The sequence below is a fragment of the Crocodylus porosus genome, unplaced genomic scaffold (assembly GCF_001723895.1).
Source record: "Crocodylus porosus isolate Cpor-Errol unplaced genomic scaffold, CroPor_comp1, whole genome shotgun sequence".
Classification (NCBI taxonomy): domain Eukaryota; kingdom Metazoa; phylum Chordata; order Crocodylia; family Crocodylidae; genus Crocodylus; species Crocodylus porosus.
Genome location: NW_017728950.1, coordinates 52,797,766 through 52,824,398, shown reverse-complemented (window position 1 = coordinate 52,824,398; position 26,633 = coordinate 52,797,766). Strand labels below are relative to the sequence as shown.

The following is a 26,633-nucleotide window of genomic DNA, read 5'->3' as shown; positions in this document are numbered from 1 at the left end:
GCGCACTGAGGCGCTGTCGCCCGTTAACGGCTCCACCGCCGCACCCCCCGCGCCTGCCACCGCGACCGCGACCGCCTCGGCCCGGCGGCGGCCGCGGGTCCCGGCGCCGCCAGGCTCAGCTCCAGCGCGCTGGAGAGGCTGGAGACCAAAGTTCACCTCCTCAAGCAGGAGATGGTAAGGCTGCGCGCTCCCCTCCCTCTCTCCCGCCCAAGGCTTCCTGCCGCCTCTCTGCCCCCTCCGCGGCGGCCGCATTCAGGATCCCAGGCCGGGCCAGCTCATGCAGCCTCTGCCCGACTGGACCGTGCCAGCCAAGGCGGTCTGCCCTGCTCCTCAGAGCTGCCAGGGCTGGAGACTCCCCGCTCTCCAGGCAGCCGGCTCCAGTGCCTGACCCCCCCCGGGCCTCCTCATCGCCCAGTCCTCTTTGCCCCTATTCCAGCAGCTCTCTCTAATCACCCTTCAGGTGTTTGATGTGTTCATTGGCATCTGCTAACCCTAAACCAAGCCCAGCCCGGCTGCCTCCCTTGGACTTTGCTCCACCACCAGTCACTTGGCCTTCAGGTGCCTGCTATGTCACCTAATACCTGTTAGCTTCCCCCGCCACCACCTCCTTTTCCTGGTGTCCCTGCCATATGAGGCGAGCAGTGTGACATGGAGAAGGGGGGCTTCTCTGAGCAGGGGCAGTGTTAATCAGGCTTGACAAGGGAGCTGGAGGGGAGGAGGCTGAGCCCCCCATAAGAGACAAGACCCTCCTGTAAGATTTAAAAACCATAACCGGGGGTCTCTGGTTTTATTAGGGCATCATGATGGGCAGCCTGATTTTTTTGCAGACCCCCTTATCCTCTCGCAAAAGAGAAAGTGAAATTTGAACCCTGGTGTTAATGAGGCATGTGCCTCTGGGGTGCCCCTGCTTTATACTTTGACCTAGTAGGGACATATGTAGCACCCTGATTGGCCTCCAGAAACACTCTGGTATGGATGATGATTTGCTGAACTTCTCTCCCCAGCAGCTTTTCCTGGCTGGCAAAGATGCTATGGATCTTGAGGCCACCCTTCAGTTGGTTTCCCTCACCCACCCATACAAAGGCTGCCTGCAAACAACCTGCTCTTTAATCTGCCCAGGTCACAAGAGTAGAGCTAAATACATTCCCATTTCCTTTCTAGTAAAGAAACTACTGGCATCCTTGCTACTGGAGGTGGAGCCCTTCCCCACCCCTATATTGGTTTTATAATCGCAGGCTTGTGATCATGGCCCCTCAAGGCACCCAGGTTAAGGGTGTACATCATAACAGTTTCTATAATGCATGCACAACCTATAAGATAGCCCCTTAATGCTTAATCACAATTATATAGTATTACCAAGGTGCTACTGGAAAAAGTTGACAGGATAGTGCTTATCCACTGAAGAGATTTCCCACCTGTCCCTCCCCTCCTTCCCTCCTCATGTGGCTTTGAGGCCACACGTGTCATTTGCTGTCAGCTGGCAAATTGACAGATCATCCATGGTATTTAGGTAGCTTACATGCATCTTTTTGAACTACCCCTAAATGTCAGTAGTTAAATATTTTAGCACATTGGTCAGCCCCATTCTGTGTATTGCAAGTCTGTACTATCATTGCTTGGTGTTAATGCCTATTTAATACCTGTTGTAAAGGACATCTTGAGGCCAAAATATTGCCCTGTCTTCACAGTGATCCAGTTGTATAAAGACTTTAACCTTCAGAGGTGCTCCAGAATATCTCTGTCTGTGCGCTAGCACACAAATTTATGATTTGACAGAGTGGCTGTTTGACTATGGCCTACCATTGGCCCACGCTTTAGTTATTTGTTTTTCAAATTGTCCCAGGTATAGTATGACAGGTGTTATGTACCAGGTAAAGCAACTCTACCAAGAATTTAATTTCTAGAGTTTCTTTACCACAGATTTTACTTTAAAAATGTGAAATTTTCAAAAAGAAAATAGTGACTATTCTTTTTAACATTTTGTCAGACTGTGATGACAGTTATACCACTGTAAATGGGGAATAACTCCAAACTATATGCACAGTAAACTATATTGCATCAGAGGAGCCAATCTATATGGACAGAGGTATAAAGTACATAAATAACAAAATGTTGTAGTACCTCTTTGTACCAGTTATAATGCAGTTTTTAAGTAAACTGTGTTGCATCTGTGTTGTGTGTGTTGACCTGCATAACCCTGTTGATTGAGGGAAAAAAACTGTTTGGTTAAAAAAATATCAATTCTGGACCTACTGGGAGAGTCTGACTATTTTAAGCATAGCTATTTTGATGTATGCAGAGCTATCACTCTTGCTTTGAATGTGGTTTACAAAGCACATTCCAACCAAGTTTGTTTTTGCTTCATTTATTATATGGATCCCTATGAAGCAATGTCAAATTGCTACATGAACTATTTGTTTTGTGTGTTTTTGATGAGGGAACAAAGGATGCAAACTAAAATTCAGTTGTGCTGCATCAGAGTTGTGGAATGATAGAGCTGCTCTGAAAGAACAAGATATAAAGTGAGTAGGTTATAGAGCACAGTGAAACTAATCTGGCTTTAATGAGATTAAGTAGGTGCATACACCCGTATTCCTATCCAGCAGTATAAGCAGGGTCAGATAAGAAAGAAAATTAGGACGTGACCTTGCCATTCCTTCCACTTTAATTCTCATCTTACTCTCCTCATCCCCACCCCTTCTTTCCTTCATTCTCCTCATCTTTAAGAAAAAAAAACAGTAGCAACATCAGTTTGAATACAGAAGGAAGCAGCTTTATATATAGACTCACTGTATATGATGTAGTTATTCTACCAAGTTTCTGGATGCTCAAGCATGTTCTTCTGGTATGGCCATGCTTGAAGAGAGGGAAGAAAATGGTTGAGTGTCTCTCTCAACTGTCACTTCCATAATGCACGTTTTTTGTTCACGCTCAATTTGCCACAATCAGGCTTTCCTTAAAAATGGTGCTGTTAACTGGGAACTATAGCACTTTACTCACAGCTGCCAACTTTAGGTCTGTGCCTCTTTTCCTCAGTTTTTTCCAGAGTTGTCAACAGTCACTGTAAAACCATAATTAAATCCAAACTGTGTCTAGACTGGTCCTAAAATGTATGCTTTCCAACTTGGGGTAACCCAGCACCTTTTTTTCCACCTTTCCCTGCATCTTCGTCATGTCTTACAAATAGTTGGAGGATGGCTGCACTTTATTTGCAAAACCTATAACCTCTGTGCATTCCATTGTGTTATTGGCTGAAAGTTTTTTCTCTCAAAGCTGACAGGTTAGCAGCAGAGACAGGGATAACTGCTAGCATGAAGCAGCTTGTTTGGGTCCTGTATAAAATCTCCCACTGATGGGTGCTGTAACTTCACACAGAGCATATATTGAACACGTAAGACCCAGATTATTCCCTCATATGGTAATGCAAAAAGAAAACCTGGGCTCTAGGCTACTAAAACAAATGCTTCTGAAGTCTGTATTGACCAAAGTCTGTATTACCATCTCATGCTAGCTCAGTAGATTCTGGTAGTCTCAGTCCAGTTCCTAGTGGATAAATATTGTCCTTACAAAGTCACCATTCACTAATAAAGCCTTACTAGAAACATGGTGCAGTAAATCATAGACTAGATTCATTTCTAGGTTCTAACTGCTATTGTTTCTTTCTTCCAAAGCCATAGTTCTCCCTCACAATAATCATGCCTACTCAAACAGAGACTATATTTTCTTAAAGCACATGAGAGGAGAAAAAACAGGCAGAGAGATAAATGCAGAGCCTGCTAAAATCAACCCTGTATTACATTTTGGAAACAAAAATAGAAAATGAGAGAATGAGAAGTAGTTTGCCTGCACTGTGTCCACACTACTTGCAACATCTAACAGTGAAAAATGGTGACTATTTTTGTGGCACTGTTTCAGAGACAGGAATCTTCCAGAAAAGAGGAGACAAGGTAGTGGCATTGGAGCTTATATTGCACTTAATAACATTCTCAAATGCAGAGCTATCCAACTGGTGGCCCATGGGTCATATCTGACCCCCAAGCAGTTAACCTGAGGCCCCTGGACTCCTGGTCCCAGCACTGCTCCTCCTTTGCTCTCCTGCTGCTGCTACTAGAGTTCACAGGCTCCCCCTCCCTCCTCCAGCTTCTGCTGTGTGCTCTTGCTCCTAGGGGCTGGGCAGAGTGGTGCAGCCTGTGGAGTCCATGCAGTCCATGATCAGGGGACTTGAAGGGACCTAGGGATCCTGTGCAGGGACCTCTGTGGTATGGTCAGGGAGGGGGAGAGGAGGCTCATGCAGTGCATTGGGGGCCCATGTGGCGCAGCAGAGAAGGGCCCGCATGTGCAGAGGGGAAGGGAGAGTGCTGAAGGGGTGGCTTGTACTATGTGGTATGGGGCTGAGAAGAGAAGGGCTCATGCAATGTTGGGCCTAAGGTGTCTGTGGCCATGCACCGAGTGGCTGGGGAATCTGTGGCCCCTACCACTCAAGTTGTATAGCCCTAGTTCTAGGTGGTTTCCTTGATTTATAAGTTTGTTCTAGCCAACCCTGGTATCCAGGATACAGTGCTTTTGGGGAGGAAGGGATAAAGAACTAGGGAGAATGTTATGGCTGAAAAATATATCTGAGCTGTAAGCAGTCCACACGATTAAGGAAAAGAGGGGACAAATTCCAAAGTGGTGTGTAATATAATATATATGTCCCATAGCCCACCCGATGCCTATACCTACCTACTAAATGGTTTGCACACTACTGGTGTTGTAGACTTTCTGCAATTTAAGAAGCTCTGTTTAACACTTATTCTAAGTAACAAGGCTACTTGCAATCATGAAAAACCTAAATAAGATCTCAAAGTTGAGATGAAACAGAACTACTGGCATCCTGCAGCAGCTCAAGTCCAGCAGGAAAATATATTGTATGCATTTCAGTAAACCAGCCCTTTCCCTTTTCATGCTCCTGAATTTCTGTTTTCTTTCCTGTTCCTGTTCCTGTTCCTGTTCCTTCACATGCTGAGGAGCTGTATGGAGGTATAAGTTACAGAAGAATGAAGGCAGATTTAACTTTGTGTTAAACACTTTACCGCTTGTTTTATTAAGCTCCTCTAGTTCTTTGAGGATGAAGAGTTTGTACTGCATACCCATATTCAAATAGTGTAGGAGAAATTTCCCAGGTTTACTCTCCTGAGTAGATAAACTTAGTCAGAGCTGCATGTACTGCTTAGACCATGAAGTATGGAGACCTTGCAGTGCTGACACTGTGCAGCTGGTGTAGGCAGAGCTGTGCACATGTCTTGTCATGCTCTGCAGGCACCCTTAGTCTGCCTGGTGACAGATCACAGCATTACACAGGTTAGCCCTGACCAGCTGACCCAGACTGCCCACAGTCAGCCTAGATTTCCCTGCAGTACAGTGTTCCCTGCTGGAGCAGCAGAGTCCAGTGAGCAACACACTGTCTCTTGGTGGGGGGGGGGGTTGGGTAGGAGGAAAGGGGAGGATGCTGGAGGACTGTGTTCTCTTCTGAGATAAAACTCAGCATGTACAGATGATTGCTGTCCCAAAAAACTCTCCTAGGAGAGTTTTTTTAAACATGGGTTTTTCCAGGTTATTTTTCTCCCAGAGTGGCTATTTTTACTCTGGGAGAAAAAGCCTCAACATTTGTACACTCATGGTTTCTCCTGGGAGAGCAACAACACTCACAGGAGAAACTGAATGCCTGTACAAAGTCAGAAGATTCTTTCAGTAAAGCATGTGAGTTCAGGAATGGCTTTGTAGAGCCTCAAGTTTCTAACTAGGATTCTAGAACAGTCCACAGTTCTAGAAAAACAGTAAAGTGTTAAGAGAGTCAAGTGTTTTTTTCCTTTTAAGATAGTATAAGAGTGATGTAGCCATGACAGTCAGAAATTATGGAAAGCAAGGACTTGTCTTAAGAACTGTTTTTCTTTTAACTAATGTTTTCTCCAAAATACTATGAAAGATGGTGAATGAGTGCTTCTTAATTGTATATTTATATTTAAACTTATCTGACCATCTTACATTCTTTTGACCAGCAGTTCTCAAAATCACTACTTTAGCCAACCACATTGCTATGAAATATGAGAGGTAAAAATGCTTCTAGAAATTGGTATTTAAAGTATACTTAGTGATTCAACCTACCTCACAATTCCAGTCATACTGCCAAGGAAACTGGATATGGCATTTTCCCAGAGTATTATGTTAAAAACAATATACAAATCAATGCATATGCCTTTTTCTCTGTGATAATTACTGTCTCAGGGTGTGGAGAAAATGTTTTTGGCATCAGAACTGTTGTTTTAAAACCTCACAGCTGTCTGTCCTGTGGTTAGTAGAAGGAATGTTGTACTGTACAGAAAATGTGTCATCTCTCTTGGAAATCTGCAGCTTGTATTTGATTCCCAAAGGCATTAAACAAATCCCAAATGAAGCTTCAAAATAAACAGACTCCAGATTTACTGAGGAGGTTTGCCTTCAGTATAGCTGCATAATTTGGTCATATTGTATGTGGCTGTCATTGTTCGGCTAAAGCAAACTCTTCACAGCTGTCCTGAAAAACTCAAAAATAAAGTAAATGTGACTTATTTCAGAGTAAAGAAAAACTTTTTTCAACCCATAAAATTTGTTATGTTTTAGATTCTTGAGCTGTTATCTGGTTTCTAGGTTACAGTCCTGCAAATTCTCGATCATCATGGGCATACCTACCATATTAATCTCATAAGTAATTCCATCCTACGTACCCCCAGAAGGAGACAGAGGGATCTTCATGCATTCTGAGGAAAGAGGAAAAACAGGACATGAAAGGAAGTGAATATGGGATCCCATTAGTAGGAAGGCAGAGAAATCAAGTTACAAAAAAAGGTTAAAAAGTATGTTAACCTGTCAGAGTCTGATACATGTAAAATGTTTGTAGCACTGTTCTACCTTACTTTTTAAAAAGATTTTCACCTCTGCCTCTGCTTATATTCTTTTCAAGTAAACATTTTATTTAGATAATAATAGTGGTTCTATTATGTGGTGGACTATAGACGACTAGTATTCCAGAGACCCCATATGGTCTGCAGATTAAATATTTTGAGAACAAAACTTTAGGGGATTTCAGCATTGTTATCCCCAGGATGAAAACAAGGAATACCACAAGAGCAAACCATAATCTTCATGACTCTTAGTACCCTCTGATACCCACCCTCAGAAGCAAAAGTCATTTGTTAATGGCCTTTACCAATAGCAGATTATTTCCCTCCTCATGTCAACTTTGGATCCACCAATAAATATTCAGTGTCCTTGGTATATTTGGTTAATAGGCTGTATGTTAGAGACACCTTAGTCCACAGACTCTTCACCCTCCAGAGTTTTCACATTTTGATTTTGATGCCATGATGAAATATACATGTTAGATTCATGTTCATAACAGGTTATGCTTTAAACTTGTAGCCATAGTTGTTTGGAATAATATCTGTGTGAATTACATAAAGCTTGTTTGACTGTAATTCTACACACTGTCCTCAGTGAATTCTGGATGTATTTAGCACCTGGAGCTGGGCTGTCCCTTTGTATATCCTGCTGTACAGTAGAGAATTCTCAAACACAGAGTTATGAGAGAATGAGATTCAGTGCTTCAGAGTGTTTTTCTGACTAATATCAATGGAAAAACAGTACTTGCAATTTTAAAATATGAAAATCATGGTCTTTTCAACAAACCAGACAAAGTAGGATCCATTTGAGAAGCAGTTGGAAGAGGGAATAGTGAAATCAAGTATGTGGAAGGTGGGACTAGAAACAACTGCTATGGATTTAGGGAAGGAGTGGGTCAGGGACTGAATCTGTCACTTGGTAGGATATTAGTTCTAGTGATGAAATTGGTTAAAGTTTAGTATTGGATCATAAGCATTGATGTAATTTGACTTCCCCAAGGCACAAGACATAAAGATTCCACACTTAACTGCTCATCAGTGTAAAATTGTTCAGTTTTGTTAATGTAGGAGTCCATGTACCTCACTGATGTTTCAACATTGTAGTTAATTTCATTAAGATGAATGGAGTTCATACTCTTGAAAGGCCAAGGGCTAAGATTCTGTGTATTTTATTCAGGCAAACTCTCACTAAGTTCAATAGGTATTTGAGAACTAGAGTACTGGATGATCCAGGAGCATTGGAAGTCACTTTAAAAAAAAATAAAGTGTCTAAAACTCCTTCTTGTTACCATTCTCATTCGAGTAAGTTTATTCGGGCTATTTCTTGCTCCAGGATGTATGATGGAAACGCCAGACTCCAAATTTAAAATAAGATTTCTTTGAAGGCTTGCATCAAAAATGTCATAATAATACTGGATCAAAGTCAGAACCAGTGCAATGTAAGGAACTCTCATGAAGTCAAAAAGATTTCTCTATGCTTACACCAGGACTGATTTGGCTGATTGGTAAGATTTTATTCTAGAAGCACTTAGACACATTATGTGATAGCAGGGCCTCATTTTGGTAGGAACTGTAGAACTACTAGAAGAGAGTCCCTACTTTGAAGAGCTAACAATCTACAGTGACAAGACAGACAGATGAGTAAGTGATTGGACCAGTGTCATACAGGCAATATTGAGCACAGCTGGGAATTGAACCGATATTTCCTGGATATTTACTTAAACTGAAAAACAAAACAAAAAACAACAACCTTAGTCACATGTATTGAAGCATTTTATATCACTTTGATGCTGACTGGTATCACCCCTTATCAAGCCTACTCTAATAATCATCTTCATTAGCATTTGTCTCTCAAAACTTTTATAACCATTTCTTCAGTGCTATACTCTTTATAACTTGAAAATCATATTTAATATTAAGTAGCATTTTTTACTTACAGAATCTCAAGCCTTCATAAAGGTATTAGGCAAAACTTGCAAGTGACTCATTCTCTCAACTTTGTTTACAGATGTGCAAATGAAGTCATAGTTAATTTAAATGCCTTGCCCAAGGTCATACGAAGTCAGCTGCTAAGCTGGGAGTGCTCTCAGGGGCTGTGCATCTGAGTGCTTATTTCTAGAGTGGACATGTTTTCCTTATTCAGAACCTTGAAAAGGTTTTTGGTAATGGAGTTTGAATTGCTACCAACCAATGTGTGATCTACTTACTACAATTCTTAAGTAATGGGTTCACGGTAGTGGGCAGTATTTTTCAATTATCTTCAGTTTTATTTAAAGTAACTTTCAGTTCTGTCAGCATTTATTTGTTTTCCTCTTTCACAATTCCCTCAATTACAGCTTTGCTATGCCCTCCCCCTCCCCCCATTAAGGTCAGTGGCTGTCTTCCCCTGGAACTGAATCTGGCACATAATCATATGTGCTCTTGTGTCCTGAGACTCTCATACTGTTAGTTTTGAAAGGTTATTCCATTGCATATCATCTATAACTTGTTTCAGAGGATACTTGACAGTGACAAAAATATTTAATATTCAGCCAAAACTTTATTACACATAGACTGAATGAAGAGTTGTGGGTGCCAGTGTTCTAACCCAGCAAATTATTAATACTGAAACCTAAAAACAAGCAGTTAAGTCACAAGTCCCCAGTTTTCACTGGCCCCTGGACGCCATTACCAAGCAAGTAATATCCTGTTGGTAGCATCCTATTTTGCTCTCCTTGTCAACCTCTGTTTTCACTTTTTATTTTTATGCGTTCACTATAACACTGGAAGTCTTGCAAGTGACAGTTTGCCTCAAGCCATGAGTTGGAAATGACAGGGTTAAGATTTCAGTGATCAATACTATTAGCTGTGTTAGGGATAAGCCCTTTTTCAAAATATCAAGCATTCTGTGGGTTAGCTAGAGCTTTGGACTCTGAGCATCATTCATACAAATGGGTAAATTATGTCTCCTTTGTGTGAAGTTACAAAAGTAGACTTCCTTCCAGAAATCCTTTAAGGAATCATTTGCAGAGATTTTTCTCAAATTGCTCCGAAGGGTTTTTTTCTCCTTCCTTATAGAAAGACCATTTCTGGTCCTGGAAGGTATTGAGTTCTATATGAGAAATGAGAAGCTCAGTACTCCTCCCTTGGCTTTGACATTGGTTCCTCCATCTGTACATTACTTCTTTCTTAGTTACATTCATGACGTCAAAGGACAAATAAAAGCTGAGCCACATAGCACCATCCTTAAACTGCCTTATCTTCCCCTGGCTGGCATTTCTTAAATCTTGTGGCTTGCCAAGTAAATGATATGCCACATCTGTTAATTAACAACTGGAAACACATATTAAGTAAGGGAAGTTATCTGAACATTACAATTATTGCTCTGTGAAATAAATGTACAATACTGCATAGTACAGTACCAGCAGGTATAGTTCCAGGTGAAACTGAAGCATTTATGTCTATAAAGTAATGCTGAATTACAATTTAAATACACAGGAGATTCACATACTATTAATGCTGCATTACATTTAATTTATATTTCTACTAACAGAGCAATTGATCACCAAGTGAATTCATAACCAAATTGCTTATGAAATTTGTTTGGATGGATCATTTTTAAACTCATAATTTATAGAAAATAGGGTCAACCTCCCTCATGGGTAATAATAAAAACGTGCACATCTCAAATTGTGCTGTGAGTTAGGATTGAGGAACTAGAGACTTATTTACTAATATTAAAAATAGTTATAAAACTTCAAAAATGATTACATTTTGATTTTAAAATGGGGGAAAGCACAACTGATCACTATTTCAAGGTAAATCTAAATTGTTTTCGGTAGGTCAAATCCTGAGAACAAAGAAGCAGAATAGCCACTGATTTAAAAAAAATGTTTTGTTCAGGACAAAAAAAATCATCTGTTGTCTAAAAATGCATGTAATTTTGTACATATCACCCTAGTTTATGAACATAAGCATGGACAAATGTTGTTGTTAGCAAGAGTTGCTAGAAAAGGTGTGGAGGGAGAGGGTGAGGACAACACTTTTATAGGGGAAAAATGGTGTGTTTAATATATGTGGAAGAATGGCAAGAGAAAGCCTGAACCTTGTTTCTACATCCATTATATATATTTCTCTCTTGATTGATGTCGCTAATACAATATGCCATAAGATTAACCGAAATGATGCATGATATTCAGAACAAGATGCAGATAATGACAGAAGGATGCTGGACTGTGATTTCTTACAGTTCAGGCTTAAGAAGTGCCTTCACTGTCACAGTAATCACTGTACTAACAGACCCTGTGCTGTTCTGCTGCAGAGAGCTATATTTGAAAGTGCAGAGTCCGAAGTCTAGATTCGCAAGGATTCCCTGCACTGCAACCCAAAATGGCAAGGTGGGAATAGGACAGGTTAAGACCAGAAAGAAACCTAAAGAATCCTTTCAGAATTAGCCTTAGCTTTTAGCAGTGGCTGCATTGCACGTTGATGGTGCATACAAACATGACATTTAGATTGCCTTAATTAGGTTTGTGAGACAAGAACTAAGTCTGCCTATTCACATGCTCGAGGGTGGAGGGGGATGCACATTGGTGATGTATAGGGGGTGCATGTGGGTGTACTTGCACCACTTGAGCTTGGCAGTGCACCCCTTGCCAAAAGCGCTGATGACGCTGCCAGCGGCGCCAGCAGGCGGTCGCCATTCTCCCCCGCCACTTGTCACCAACACTGCTGGCAGCATCTGCAGGTGGTCACCAAACACCAGTCAGCACTCACCATGCCCCCTCTCCCCCTGCCATCAACAGCACCATGGCCACCTGCAGGAGCTCCCTGCTCGGCCTGCTCCACCGATGACAGCACATTGGCTGCCTGCAAGTGCTCCCCAGTCACCGCCAACACCACTGCCACCGCAGGTGGGTGGTTGCCATGACCCCCAGCCTCCAGGAGCATGCAGCATTCGTGGGGACTCATTTTAATTAAAGTGGTTCCCAGACAGCCACTCTAATTAAAATGGCTCATTGCTCATTCAACAAGATTTAGATAAAGCACCACCGCAGCCATTTCAAAATGTGCTCAGGATTAATACTTGTGATGGGTGAGGTGACACTGGAGCATTCTAATTAGAGTGCGGAATGGACTCTATTAATTGAGTCTGCTCCAACATGTTCTAATAAGAACACAAATTAGCATGTGTATAGCCAGCCTAAATTTAGATTGGCATGGGTTAAGCTGACCTAACATGGGTTAATCCAGCCTAGTGAATGCTTGGGCAGGTTCTCAAAACAGCTCCAGGGCAGGAAAAGCCCAGCCACTTCAAGTTCCAAAGCTGTTCCCCACCCCCCCTGCTAACTAAGCTATTTTCACCTCCCTAACCAGAACAACCCCAGCTAGTCAGACTACCCCGCTCCAATCCTGCCAGCCCCCACTGGACATTCTTGCTTTTGGTTGTCTACACAAATGCTTGTGGATAGCAGAACCCTGTTGACATGGTTGAGGGCAAATTTCCTTACAGTCTTTTCAGAAACCCTAGTCTAGGACCTCCAAACAAGTTACTGACATAGGATCTCTAGGTCATACCAACACTTTCTTGCCCAAGGCCTTGTCTTTTTCTCTTGTTTCAATCTTTTCATTGGTTACTCCATGTATAAACCATATTGCTATTACATAGTTAAATAATTCATTATACACTTCTTGAATAAATTAGACAGCTTTCAATGTCAAAAGTTATGTTGAATTCTTAACATCTACTAGTATGACTTTGTTACAAATGAAGAGGCTTTTATTCTATTTACAGGCTTTTTCCAGAATCTTTCTTGGGCTGAGGGGTGCCTTAAGTCTTGATGGAGATCCATATTTTTCTGCCAGATTTGGCCTCTCCAAAGTTTCCCAAAAATATCCACTCTCTCTTCATTCCAAGAAAAAGCTACCTTTTATATTCTGCCTCCTTTCCCATTTTGCTTTGCAGCCTAGCCTAAGATTTTCATGTATGCCTCAGGTAATTGTATCTCCCATAATATTCCCACTTAAAGTATTACTAGGCCATGGGTAATCTCTACCTTGTTTAATAAAAAGCCAGGACTTGGAACAGTAGTGGTTTATAAGAGGACAGATTTGTAAGAGAAGACAATTTAACATCAGCTAAGACAGTTTATGGCAAGTGAGTTGTGATATACATACAGGAGTTAAACTTAAAATATGGAAAAGCTGGTATCCGGAGTATTTATTCATTGCACTAGAAATTTGTGATCCACACTTGTTTACTTCTGCCTCTAACACATGTCATTTTCCCAAGAACTGTCCTTAACTGAGAGAGGAAGCAAAGCTTTAAAAAAAAAGTCAGTGTTTGGCAGAAATAATTGTGACAGCATTTCACATATGTAGAACTTGCCTGGATAACTCTATGTTCTATGACCTCCAAAATGTATTGCATCAATGTGCTCTGTCTAGAACTACACACACAAAGCACCCAGAGCTGCAGTTGTCACACAATGCAGTGGCCAACCTGGGGTAGCTGCGTTGACCAAAATGCAGCATCTTTCATCAGTGTATCAAATAAGTGCACTATCCTCCAGTTTGCTTTGGGGTGCAATTCAAAGTGAAGCTATTGACTTAAAGACTCATGTATGGTTTCTCTGCTGGTTGTTTGACAGCTGTCTTCAGCCTGTGCTCAGTTAAGGTCACCTTTACTGATTAAGCAAACTATGATTTCTGGGAGCTGCTAGCAGATCATTCTTCATGAGCAGCCTTCAGAGCAGAAACTTTTCTTCTCCATTGCATCTGTTAAAACCCAAACTTGCTAATGCTTATACCAGAGATCAGGGATAGGCAACCTTCTCCAGCTTCAGGCCAGAATGACCAACCCTGGGTCAGTGGCAGAAAGACAGGCAAGTGCTGGAAGCCAGCTACCACTGCTTGTCTTATGGTAGGGTGAGGAGAGCACACACAGCTGGTTCTTGTCTCCCTAGGTGAAATTGGGAAAGCCCGCGCAGCCACTTTTTCTGCCTGTATCAGCATAGAGACTATGCCCTTAGCTGGAGCCTGCGTTGAAGTCTCTGCTGGTTCCAGTCAGTGGACTATATAGGGCAAGACCCATTTGGTAACACACCAGTACTAGCCTGGAAAGGATAAGTAAAACTAGGTAGGAAAAGAACTCTTTTCCCATGAAAAAGAATGATGGAAATTAAAACTGGTCACTGGGTAATTTTAGGAATTTATTTTGTAAGTGTTTCCATTTCAAACTTTAAAACATGTTTTTCAATATAATATATTTTCTGAGGCAAACATGTCAAAAAATTCCAACCAGCTGCAGTATTTATGATGGATGTGGGCATTTTTCAAGAGATTATCTGGCTACTGCTTTTTGAGGTCCTTTCTCCATTTTTAATTAATCCTTCCTCAGACAAACTTTCAGTAACTTGGATGGTAGTTTTGGGGAGTAAAAATGAAGTAAATATTTGGGTTTTAGACTAAAAGTTGTGTGGGAACTCATCATCTCTGTGTATACATGTAAATGTATGTGTTGTATCTTGAATACAATGTATTTATTATAATAAAATTGGCCCTCAAACAGTAGATATGCATCCTGCTCTGATCCTTGGGGAAGTTCATCCCTGGACTGATATTTTGTATCTCATGTCTCTGCAACTTATTTTCAATTAAAATAAGTGAATATGAACAGAACTGAACTTCAACAATGTTCAGATTTGGATCTAGTGTGGAGATCCTACTTTTTTTACTTTGAAATAAGTATATGCACATAAAATTTTAAAAGTTCCCATAGTTTTAGAGCTAATTTTTCCAAATAGAATAATATGTTATTTTAAAGATAATACCTAACATCAGCATTTTCAGCTTTAGTACATATTTATATGGCATGCTGAAAGTCATGATCTTTCATTTTTATCTTATGCTTTTCCCTTTTTAACATTAACAGTGTTAGGATTTAAGGTCAGTTAAGAAGTATTAGCTGAATTGGAATCATCACTTACCTACCTTAACTCAGAAGCAAACAGTTTTATTCCTTTACAGGCATAGAGCATTGCATTATTACACTCTCACTGTCTGCTAAGAGCCATTATTGAATAGGCTTCCATCAAGACAAGTGTGGATAATGCAAAGCCTTTAAATGGGCTGTATTTGAAATCTAGTGACGGTCACTAGGTATGTTACAGAACCATTTGACTGGGGGACGGGGAGGAGAAAAAGAGAGAAATATAGCTCTGTGTAGCTATCAAACCAGATGTCCAGAACATATTATAATGAATATATCACGTACCATCTGCTCTAATGCTTTCTGACATCAGCAGCCGTTTCTTGCCACAATTTATTGACCTGAATGTTGCACTCATGTTATTAAGTCTGCCAATGTGTAGTTGGTCTAATAAAAGATCTCACCCAAAGAAATCCTTGCCACTCTCGAAATTCCTGGACCATCACAGCTACAACATCATTCTAACATTTACCAATGTATGTGGGTTCATATTATGGGTTTTCTGAACATTTATTTGACCCCCACGTGATATGAGATATATTTACAAATCGAAAGTTGTCTTTGGAAACAACTTTTCCAAATGTTTATTTGAAGTGGCTTAGAAAACTCTTGCTATAAAATGTCAGGATAACACCAAAGCTTTCCATTCCACTCATCTCCATACATCCCCATTTCCCAAGAACATGAAAGAAAAAAGAAACATTTGATTTTCCAATTACTTTATTTTACATGTAGTGACCCTTCTGGTGCCATATGCCTTATCATGCTGAATTCTCTAGTCTTTTAATATTTTAAAGTGATTAATGGGCACTGCATTTATGGTGATGTTTTTGTGGATCTAACCTTTTACACTGGATTTAGTCAGAATAGCTTACTTTTCATATTGTAGGAAGGCATGAAAAATAATCAAGATTACTTGACTTTTCTAGTGAATTCCATTGTTCACTGTTCAGCTCTTAAGAATATGTTCTGTATTGATATAGTATAATTATTGCAACAACACAATTTTTCCCACTTCTTTCTTTCTCACAATAAAAGTGGACAAAGAAGTTTAGGGCATGAATGTTTCAATTATATCGTATGTCAAGTCAAGAAAGAAAAAACTTTCAGAAGATATTTTGTATTATATCTTTCTGCTGACTATAAATGTGTTCATTATAAGAGTAGCACAAATGCTGCTACATAGCAAAGAAAACAGCCATTTGTAGCAAAAAAATCCCTTTTAAATTCACATTTTATTTATTTAGGAGAGGGCTTGACAGCTTTTACATAACATTTATGAGCTTTTACATATTGAGCTATTTTCTGTAATTAACTTTACTACTTTTGGAAAAGGTGTGTGTGTGGTTTTTCTCTTGTCATAAGTGAAGTGGATACATTAATAAAGTTTTACATTTGTGTGTGTTTCCAAATATACTAAGCCAATTATGAACTCCTGGTATTTTCATCTGCTCTTCCAAAATATGAGTAGTTATGATAACATAAATTAATTACACTTACAAGGACTGTGCATAGCCACAGAAAAGTGTTTTTGTTGCTGTTGCTGTTTTTGCTTTTGAAATATTTTGTGAAATGAGGTCTAAAAACACTTAATTGAACAAGCTGCATAACCTCAGTAGTCTGACTTGCCATACACATTTCCTCATTAAAGATGATGAATATTTGGGTTTTTTGCCATTTTCAGGTGCTGTCTCCCTGCCTTGCTCTTAGTTTGGCTTTAAGTGGACTTCTGATTAAAGCATTTCCTGTCTCTCTCTCCTAGTTAAAACCACTGGTTATAAACATTTCTTTACGTTGCTACCATGTGTCACAAAAGAGCCCTGAAGAAACATTTGTCATGAGCTTTCAAACATGGTTTCTTTTGAACTGCAGCATACTGAAAGGAGATCATGGCAAGGCTATGATTTCCCTTTAAACCAACAAGGTCAAGAGCTCAGACAGGAGCTTAAATGGTAGGGCTTAAAACTGATCATGATGCATGCTGTATAAAATCTGCTAAAATCATTTTGGGTAGTTTAGGGGCTAGAAAGAAAAGAGATTGAAAGACAAGAAATAGAAGGTGCTTAATAGTAATTCCACTCCCTCACCCAATATATTCTTGCATCTTTTTTTTCCACCATAAATAATTATTCCCAGATAAAAGGAAACAAGGGGAAAAGTAAAATGCAAGGATTATATGCTTCTGTGAATTTGCCAAAATATTCCAAATGTCACTATAAATGTTATATAAAAGGTTGGCTGAGAGTGGATAATGGAGAATTTCCAAGAGATTAGTAAAATATCTCTCCAAACCCCATTTCTCTCTTGATCTCCTAAAAATGCCATTCTCATAAAACATAAGCATCAAATAGTGAATCAAAGTATGTGATAAATCTAAAATACACTAAGAGATAAAGAAAAAAAATGCAGTTAGACATGCATCATAATACAGGTCAGACGCAAAGAAGAAACTTAGGGCAAAATGGTTTATCTAAATCACCACCAGTTTAAGTATAATGGAGGAGGAATGGGTTTCACAAGGGATCGGAGCCAGAAGACATTTATTCTGTTCAGCTATGGTTAGGAATTTCTGTGTGACCTTGGACAGGTCACTTGGGGTATCATTTTCAAACTTCAAGCACATAAATGAAGAATCTTAATTTTTTAAAGGGATTGTGGTCCTGACAATTTGTTTTTTACTTTGGTGCCACAATATGAATTTCATCAGTGAAGTCAACTATAAAATCTGGATTCCATGAGGTCATGTAGAAGTCAGCTTGGAAATTTTAAACTGGTTGAGCTTTTGCTTTGTATTGTTTCTAAATGGGAAAGTCCACTGGAACCACCAGTCTCAAAATATTCTGTCAGAATAAGTAGGCACCTACCCTCTTTTACTACTCCATCTCTTCCAGAACTACCCATACTCTAACCTTCTGAGCAGATTTTGGATAGTTATAATGTTTTGCTAAAGTCCCCCTCACCCTAAAAATAATTGTGGGATATCTCTCCACTGGTTTCTGAGCTTTAGAACAGGTATTTTCCTTCTGTAAGACACTGACAGGATGCTTTTCCATACCCCACCTCTGTGTGTGTGTGTGTGTGTGTGTGTGTGTGTGTGCAGGAAGCAGGACAAGGAATAAAGGTCTTATATTGCAACAAGGGGGATCTAGGTTGGATGCTAAGAACTCTTTCTCTATGAGGGTAGTTAGGTATTGGAGTAGATTATCCAGACAACTTGTAAAATCATCATCCTTAGAATATGTTAAAAGCAGGTTAGACAAACATTTGGCTGAGATGGTTTAAATAGGGATGATAATGCCTATAGCAGGAGGTTGGATTAGATGACCTCTTTAGGCTCCTTCCATTCTGTCTTTTCTATGCTTCTGTGATACAGAAAATTCTTCCTCTATGGGATAATCTATTTGGAGTTGGATATAGTAATTGGAAAAAGGAAGACAGTCACAGGATTTTTTGTTTTATAAACTTAAACTTCCAACCCAGTTCTCTGACTGTTTACCATTAAAGAAGAACATAGAAAAATTCTTCCCTGAAAATTGCATCACTGTAGCTATGCAATCTAAATGCCAGGGCATAATGACCAGCTACAGCCAGTGTTTTCTTCTTCACCCCCTACCCTCCACCCTTGTCCTCCTCCAAAACATAAATCGAGTGTGTGCCAAGCAGTACTGATTCATCTGAACCTTCCCCATAGCTGGGCTGTGCACTGCTTGCTTTTAACTCAGACCAGCTGTAGAAGTTGTTCTAAACTATATTTTTACATGAATCTACTTTCTTTAGGTGACCTATGTGAAATGCATCTGTTGCAGAGTTTTAATAAATGCAGCTGTCAGGCAAGATCAGATTATATTTTATTTAGACACATTAATTGATCATGTGGGGCTTTATTTTTTACTGCTGCAGTTACACTGATTAAAGCCACATAAAAGGGTACAAACTGATGTTATTATTTGTGAACTATAATAGATCTAAGTGGCAAGAATGCTATAAGTAGCCCTCTGTACTACCTAGAACCTGATATAATAAATCCTGTTAAGGAAAGTCCTCTGTGTGGACTATTTGCATTTGCTTTGGCTATGGGGAGGTTGGAAGTAAGTGGTGGCTGGTGGGAGGACAATCCAAGGCAGCAAGAATGCAAAGAATTGCTAGTAACAAAGCTGTTCTGCACAAATGCTGAAGCTGTGGGTGTATTGATGGCAAGAACTGGTTTCCTGATAACTCATTCTAATTTATCAAGCCATACCCATTGAATCAGTAACTTTACTGATGTTAGCAGTGTTAGGCACTCAATTTAAGTAGCCTTTGGGGAAATTCCAGTTCCCTAAACTTGCTCAAATTCAGCAAGCTGCTGAAGTTTACAATTACAAATGGGGAACAGGATAATTTGCTGTTGTCACAATAACAGCCCAGTATTCCAGGCAGATTTACAGTGATTTATTGAGGACAGCAGAGGGGACTATACAGGCAGGTGGGCTGGGAAATGGTGAATCTCTGATTTCAAAACATCACGTACAAAATAATGATGGGTGAAAAATATGATTAAAGTTGTACTTGGCAATACTACCTTGCATAGTCCCAGATTCATTAACTTAATCCCTGCAGTAGTACTATGAGGATAATTCAAAATTCATTTTAAGTTCATAGGGGGAAAAGTTCATAGGGGAGTTTAATGGTAATCAGGCATATGAATTAGTGAAGGTTTTGATATATCTTCTCTACTACCTAGCAAGCTAACAGAACAAGGATTTCTTGAGAGAGCAACTTTTTAGTAAATGCATCATGGGAGTGTAATTTTGGATATATTTAAGGATTTTAATTTTTTTAAGTATATATGGAAAGAATCATGCCAAAATGTAGCCTTGCTGCAAGAAGATGAAAGCACTCACTTACTCATTGTACAGATCCTTTTCCAAGCTATTGTCAATGAACAATGCTGATGTTATATTCTGGTATAGCAACTGTGGACTTGGAGACTAGTATAAAATGTCTGTTTTATGGTAGGACAGATTTTAATGAATCTTCATTTGTATGAAACTGATGAGCAGATACAGTAGTGTATCTTACTTCCGAACTAACCATCACAAATATTTACATGTTAACCTATATGGAGGAAGTATTCAATATATGTACACTACAGCGAATGCTAAATGTATTTCTTGAATGTTACAAATGTATGCATAAGGCAGGTTAGATATGCACTTTGTAGATTGACTAAATCAGAGTTCTATAACATGAATTTTCATGAGCCCAGGCTCACTTCATCAGATGCTATATACATGTTAGCCAAGTAGTTTTTTAAGTAGGCTAAATCCAACGTTGTTAGTATGTAATTTGTATACTTAGAAAATGTCAATAGATTAAGAAGATAGTTGATTACTTAAAAAAAACAAGGTTTCCTTCATTATCAGGTACTCTGCGTGCTTATATGCATATTATTAATACATTTTACAAGCAGGGCCCCTAATGTATCCATATAGTTACTATAAAATCAATAGGACTACTCAGGTGCATACTGTTAAACACACATTTATGTTTCCAGGCTGAGAGCCTATATGACACAGGTTGGCAACCTCCAGCATGCATGACAAAGCATAGCACACAAGGCCATTTGGCTTGGCATGCCACAGCCAACCCGGTCTCTGGGAAGCTGCCACCAGCCACTAAGCCCAAGCTGCTTGTGGCAGGAGGCAGAGGAGCTGCAAGCCCTGCTGCAAGCAGCCCAGGCTCCATGGCGGGCAGCAGCTACCAAGAACCTGGGCCAGATGTGGCAGGCAGCTGGGAGGCTGCAACTGGTACACAGGGGTCCAGAGCCCCAGGTCAGCACCATGGCTTGTGGCGGCTGTACACATGACAGTGAAGCCTTGGCCCCTTCTTCTCTGTGATTCCCAAGGCATCTGTGCAACTGCTGCCACAATGAGTCAAGCTGGGGCTCTGGACCCCAGTGCAGCCACTTGCAGGCTTGTGGTTGCCTGCTGTAAGCAGCCCAGTCTCCACGGGGGTGGCAGGGGCCTGCCCAGAGGCTGCAACTGGCTGCATCAGGGCCCAGAGCTCCAGCCCAGCTCATTGGTGGCAGCGGCTGCATGCACACCTCAAACACCATGGCACGGAAGGGGCCAGGGCTTCACTGCCACAACAAGGTTTTGGCTTCTCATGGCTCCTCCACTGATGTCCCTGCTATTGTCAATGAACAATGCTGGTGTTATTCTGAGTCCAGGTTGTGGGGTTTTTTTGCTCTCCGTCCAAAAACATTGCTGACCCCTTCATAAATATACAATTGTACACCTGCAGTATAAATACATGGTATATCCAAAAGGATTTATATTGCCATAACTTCACTCTCACTTAAATTGATGGGAATGGTACTATCAACTTCAACAAGAGTACAACTAATGCAATGTTAAGCACTTTTGAAAATTCCAACCATAGCTATATTTTAAATAATCTGTTTACTTATATGGCTGTCATTGCTATACAGTCTAAGAACAGCAGTTGTTTCTCATCTCCATTTTACAGAAAGAATGTGATGACCTAATTCAGACAGGAAGTCTGGAACAACTGAAATTGAACTCAAATTTTTAGTCCCAGTCCATGTCTTAACCACAAAGTCTCTCATAATACCCACACAAATAATATGAAGGGTGACAATTTTATATGGAAAATATGCTTTAGTAGAGTCTTCATGGTGTGGAAAAAAGTATAAGTAAGCAAGCTCTTTTCAGATAGGAAACACCTGTTTTTACACTTTTTAAAGGGAGTACATTTATATAGGAACTGTAAGGTACAGTGATCCTGCTTTGCACAGATGTATTGCAATCTTTCCCAGACACTGAAGCCAAAAGTCAAGAGAATGGAATTTGTGGAAACCTCCCGTGCACATCATCTTTACCCTGCGCTTTCTCAGGCCCAACCATAAGGACACAAGTTGTAGGAAAGCAGAGAATCACCCAACTGATGTATTTTTGTTATGCATTATATGTTGTACTTAGGAGTGTTGTACAGCCAGCATACTCTCCTTTTACACAAAAATAAGTAACTGCAAAAGGTGAAAAGTGATAAAAACTTAAGCAGACTTGAGTACATATTTTGTTTATTGGCTTCCTTTAAATTGCTAATCTCCTTATACAACTTGAACCCTGACAAATTGCTATCATAATAAAAAGCCCAGGAAATGTTACTGATAAATAGTCCAATCTCTCTTCTTGTTCCACCACAAATACTATCCCCATACGGCCAACTTCATGTTTCACTTTTAGAGGAAGCTGGGGAAGACAGCCATGTAATGTCAGGTGCCCATAGTTCAAAAGCCTGTAACACATGGAGTAAGTTTTGGTGGTCTTTCTGTAATTGAAGTTTGTCAGAGCACACTTGATTAATCAAGATTTTTACAGAAACAGTCAAAACATATTAGGCTTTAAGTTTCTTGTTCAAAGACACCACAACAGTTTTCTATTGTGTTGTATCATAGACAGTTCAACAGATTGTGCATAACTAGTCATTTTTCTGGGTCAATAAACTTCACACTAAAAATCAATTGAAATATCAGGGACCCAGTTATGTACTTTTTCAGTTACATTTTGGACATTATTTTGATATTATGTTCTGGTAATACTGATAGACCCCAATCAAGATTAGGGGGTATGTATCAAGGTATGTACTGTGCTTATATGTTGTAAAAGGCAAGTTCTGTCTCCAAAAAAAGCTTACAGTCTAAATAGTGAAGATAAAAGATGGGATGGGAAGCTAAAGGACTGAGAGGAGAAATGTGGTCCACAGTCTCTCAGTGGTAGAACCTAGACTAAAACTCAGGTCTTCTGACCCTTGGTCAAAGTGTCCTAAGTACTGAATGAAACAATCTGTTTTTAAGTGACCCGTTTCATGGTCCAAGCCTTGTGCACTTGCTGGGCTTTTCCTAGTCATCTTTGTTTGGCAAAGCCCCATTTTCATGCAGCCACCAGAATTTAAAGTTCAATATAGGCATATGCACTTGCCCTATCCTTGTCACTGGCCTTGTTTTACGTGTTTCTGTGCAAGTCTGGGAGAGTAACTAAAGTTACATACGTAATTCACGTCAGGCAGCCTGACAAGCCAGCTTTTTAACTCTGAAATATTTCTACTGAACTTGTAACCTGAACCTGGCTGTACTTTGACTAATAAATGGAGGTTTGAAAACACAGCAAGCCTCCCCATGGTTCATGAACTGTTGAGGACTCAATGTTCTAAGTGACGACAGCACCAGGAAGTAATATTTCTGGATACAGAAGAGCAAAGTAGACTGCAAGTAGGCCTGTGCGAGTAGGCAGCTATTCGATCCGGCTCCGGATCTGGCTGCTTTGGATTCCCAGGATCCAAACCAGAGCTCCGGACCAGGTTTCCACTTCGATCCAGCCGAAGCAGCTCCAAAGCTTTGAAGCCACCTCGGAGATCTGGCCATAGGGTATAATGGGGGATCAATGAAATATCTATAACTTTGTTGTTTTATGTCTGATGTATATGGAACTTGCAGGGGTGGTAGCCTCTGCTGAGCGCATGACACCTGCCAAGTTTCAATAAGATTGATTCAGGGGTTCAGGGGGAACTTCACCACAAATTCCTGAAAGCAAAACTCATGTCATGTATATGTGTTATACCACAGTGGGGTGAAAACTGCAGGGGCGGTGGCCCCTGGTGAGGCCACAAAGCCTGCCAGGTTTCAAGTTGAAAGATGCAGGGGTTTGGGGGAAACTGCACCTCAAGCTGCAGACAAGCAAAACTCATGACATGGGTGACACTGTGTGTGTCAAGGCGGAGCAGGGTGAAAGCTGCAGCGATGGTGGCCCCTGCTGTGGCCATGAAGCCTGCCAGCTGTCGAGGAGATCGGTGCAGGGGGGTTCTGGGGCCCTGCACCCCTAGCTGCTGACAGGCAAAACTCATGACGTGGGTGCTTGTGCAACTGACTGTCTCTGTCTTGGGGCAGTTGATTGTCTGTATTGATTAGTCCTTAGTCTGTTATTTTGTAGGTGTTAACTGATGCTAATTAACCGGCTACATTTAGCCAGCTGCTGTGTATTGAGCTGGTCCCTGAGTGAATTATTATTGATTGGTACCTGGTAACACAGTAGCTTAGCAGCCAGGCCTGCAGTAGTGTCTCCCCCACCCACCTCAAGACAGACACAGTCAGCTGCACAAGCACCCATGGCATGAGTTTTGCCTGTCAGCGGCTAAAGGTGAAGGGTTCCACTGATCTCCTCGACAGCTGGCAGGCTTCGTGGCCGCAGCAGGGGCTACCATCCCTGTAGCTTTCACCCACCCAGTGTCACCCACGTCACAAGTTTTGCTTGTCCGCAGCTTGAGGTGCAATTTTCCCCAAACCCCTGCACCTATCTCCTTGAAACTTGGCAGGCTTTCTGGCCTGAGCAGGGGCCACCACCTCTGCAGTTTTCAGCCCGCTGCACCTTAACATGCACAGGGTCATCTGTGTCACGAGTTTTACTTGTCAGCAGCTTGAGGTGCAGTTCCCCCCAAGCCCCTTCATCTATCACCTTGAAACTTGGCAGGCTTTGTGGCCTCACCAGGGGCTACCACCCCCCCCTGTGGTGTAATGCATACACATAACAAGAGTTTTGCTTTCAAGAATTTGGGCGCAGTTTCCCCCGAACCCTTCCACCAATATTCTTGAAACTTGGCAGGCTTCATGCTCTCGGCAAAGGATACAACCCCTGCAAATTTCATCCAAATAAGACAAAAAACAACAAAGTTATATATATTTCATTGTTTCCCCATTATATCCTATGGCCGGATCTCCAAAGCGGCTCTGAAGCTTTCCTGAAGCACTTCAGAAGCTCCAAACTGTTTTGGAAAGCCTAACAAAGCCAGTGCTTCAGTTCAGACATGTTGCTTCGGGTGCTGAAGCATCCAAAGCTTCTCCAGATCCGAAGATCTGTCCAAAGCCTCGCACAGTCCTAACTGCAAGGATTGTTACATATGCTTAGTGAAAGGTTGGGTGTGTGTCCCATTTCTTTCATACACGAAACAAAAAAACATACCCCAAGGATTCTGTTCTTCTAAATGGTAGCTTTGCTTCCAATATTCACAGTATTAAATCCTGTGGTGGACTAATTTAAAAATAACAATAAAAATGTAGTTTTAATTATATATTAAAGAACCTAAATTAACAGCCATGGAGATCATGGGAACTGGATATGGTCATATGCTATTGTATAACTAGAAATTACAGAATGAAAAGGTACAGATTGTAAGTAAATATGATGTTGCATCAGTATGGAAAGGTATCTGTTAAAATTTTAGTATTTCATGCTGCTTTATTTATAATTATAACCAGGTTTCATGAATGGAAGCTACACTTATAATTATTTTCTACCCCTCTATTAGATCCCAACCTGTCATTCTAAACTGATACCAAGCCCTGTGTGTTTTAAAAAAAATTGTTCAAGTTAATTTTCATTGTTGTTCTGCCATGTAGGTTAATCTCCGAGATACTGATGTCAAGCTCATGCGCCAGCTGCTCATCATCAATGAAAGTATTGAATCAATCAAATGGATGATTGAAGAGAAGGGAACCATCGTAAGCAGAGGCAGTAGTTTGAGTGGCAGTCTATGCAGCTTGCTAGAGAGTCAGGAGACTTCCCTGCGAGGCAGTTATAATAGTTTACAAGACTGTAGCGATGGACTGGATGGAATATCAGTGGGAAGTTATCTGGACACTTTGGTGGATGATGTCCCCGGTCGTCACACCCCTTCAGACATGGACCAGTTCAGTGATCCTGCTATTCTGGAGGACTCACAAGCTCTGCATAAGCATCCCAAAATTGATTCTGATGAGTACTACTGCTTTGGTTAATAAAAGGAGTTCCCAAACAATGGGAGTGCACTTGTCCCTCTCTTATGCTGCTATTTTATTTTGTGCGCAAAAGGAAGAAAAGAAAAAAATCCCTTTTTTAACGAAAAATTTATTTTGAGAACTTTCTTGTTGCTCCTAACATTTCTTCTTTTGGGTGGTTGGTTTGCTTTTTCCTTTTTTGTATCTTAAGTTATTGCTGTGATTTTGTTTCTTTTGTTTTATAATGCCACATTTACACATTTTTTTAAAAAGGTGAGGGAACAGCTTTATCTTCAAAATAAGACATCAGGGATTGAAAAGACTAATTTTGAATTTGTTTGACAATAAAATACTTTCTGATACCTATATTTTGAAGTTAATATTCTTGATTATCAGATTGTAAATCAACTCAAAGTTTGTATACGCCCAGGTTTTTCTGTCTTTGGTCTGGATCTTGCAAACAAATATATCTTCAAGAGATTTATTTTACTTCTGAATAAACACTTTTGACTGAAATAGTACTTCTCACATGCATACATAATGCACATAAGCAAATGCATAAAATTGCAGATTTAGGGCTTTAGTTTACAGTAGACATATACTAATAAGTGTACAGGAATGGGAAATGTTCCTCTGTATACCAAGCAATATCCGTTCTTCTTTTATAATGCAGTTTGATAAATGCTAATGCTGGTATATTTAGATTAAAAACATCTTTCATTAATACCAAGTATTGAAATGATCTTAAAACTAGCAGGCTTCTGAATGTGTCCACAAATATCCATTTGTAGAGGACTGCCGAGTTAGAGATACTGAATCTTTATTTTTAGCAGTTTTGTATTAGATTGGTTTTTCTGTTTCTTTCATGCCCCTTGGCTGTGTCTGGACAAGTGCATCGATGCAATGTGTGGCATAGCAGACATATCTGTGGTGC

At 40.4% G+C, this 26,633-nt stretch overlaps 1 protein-coding gene across 1 annotated transcript; it reads left to right on the top strand.

Moving 5' to 3' along the window:
* Positions 1 to 48: 48 nt before the first annotated feature.
* LURAP1L (leucine rich adaptor protein 1 like) lies at positions 49 to 26,065 on the top strand (the record flags this gene model as incomplete). The annotated part of the gene is made up of 2 exons (XM_019554741.1): positions 49 to 174; positions 25,343 to 26,065. Coding segments are annotated over 2 exons (504 nt in total), but the record flags the coding sequence as incomplete, so codon positions are not given.
* Between the last annotated feature and the right edge of the window lie 568 nt (positions 26,066 to 26,633).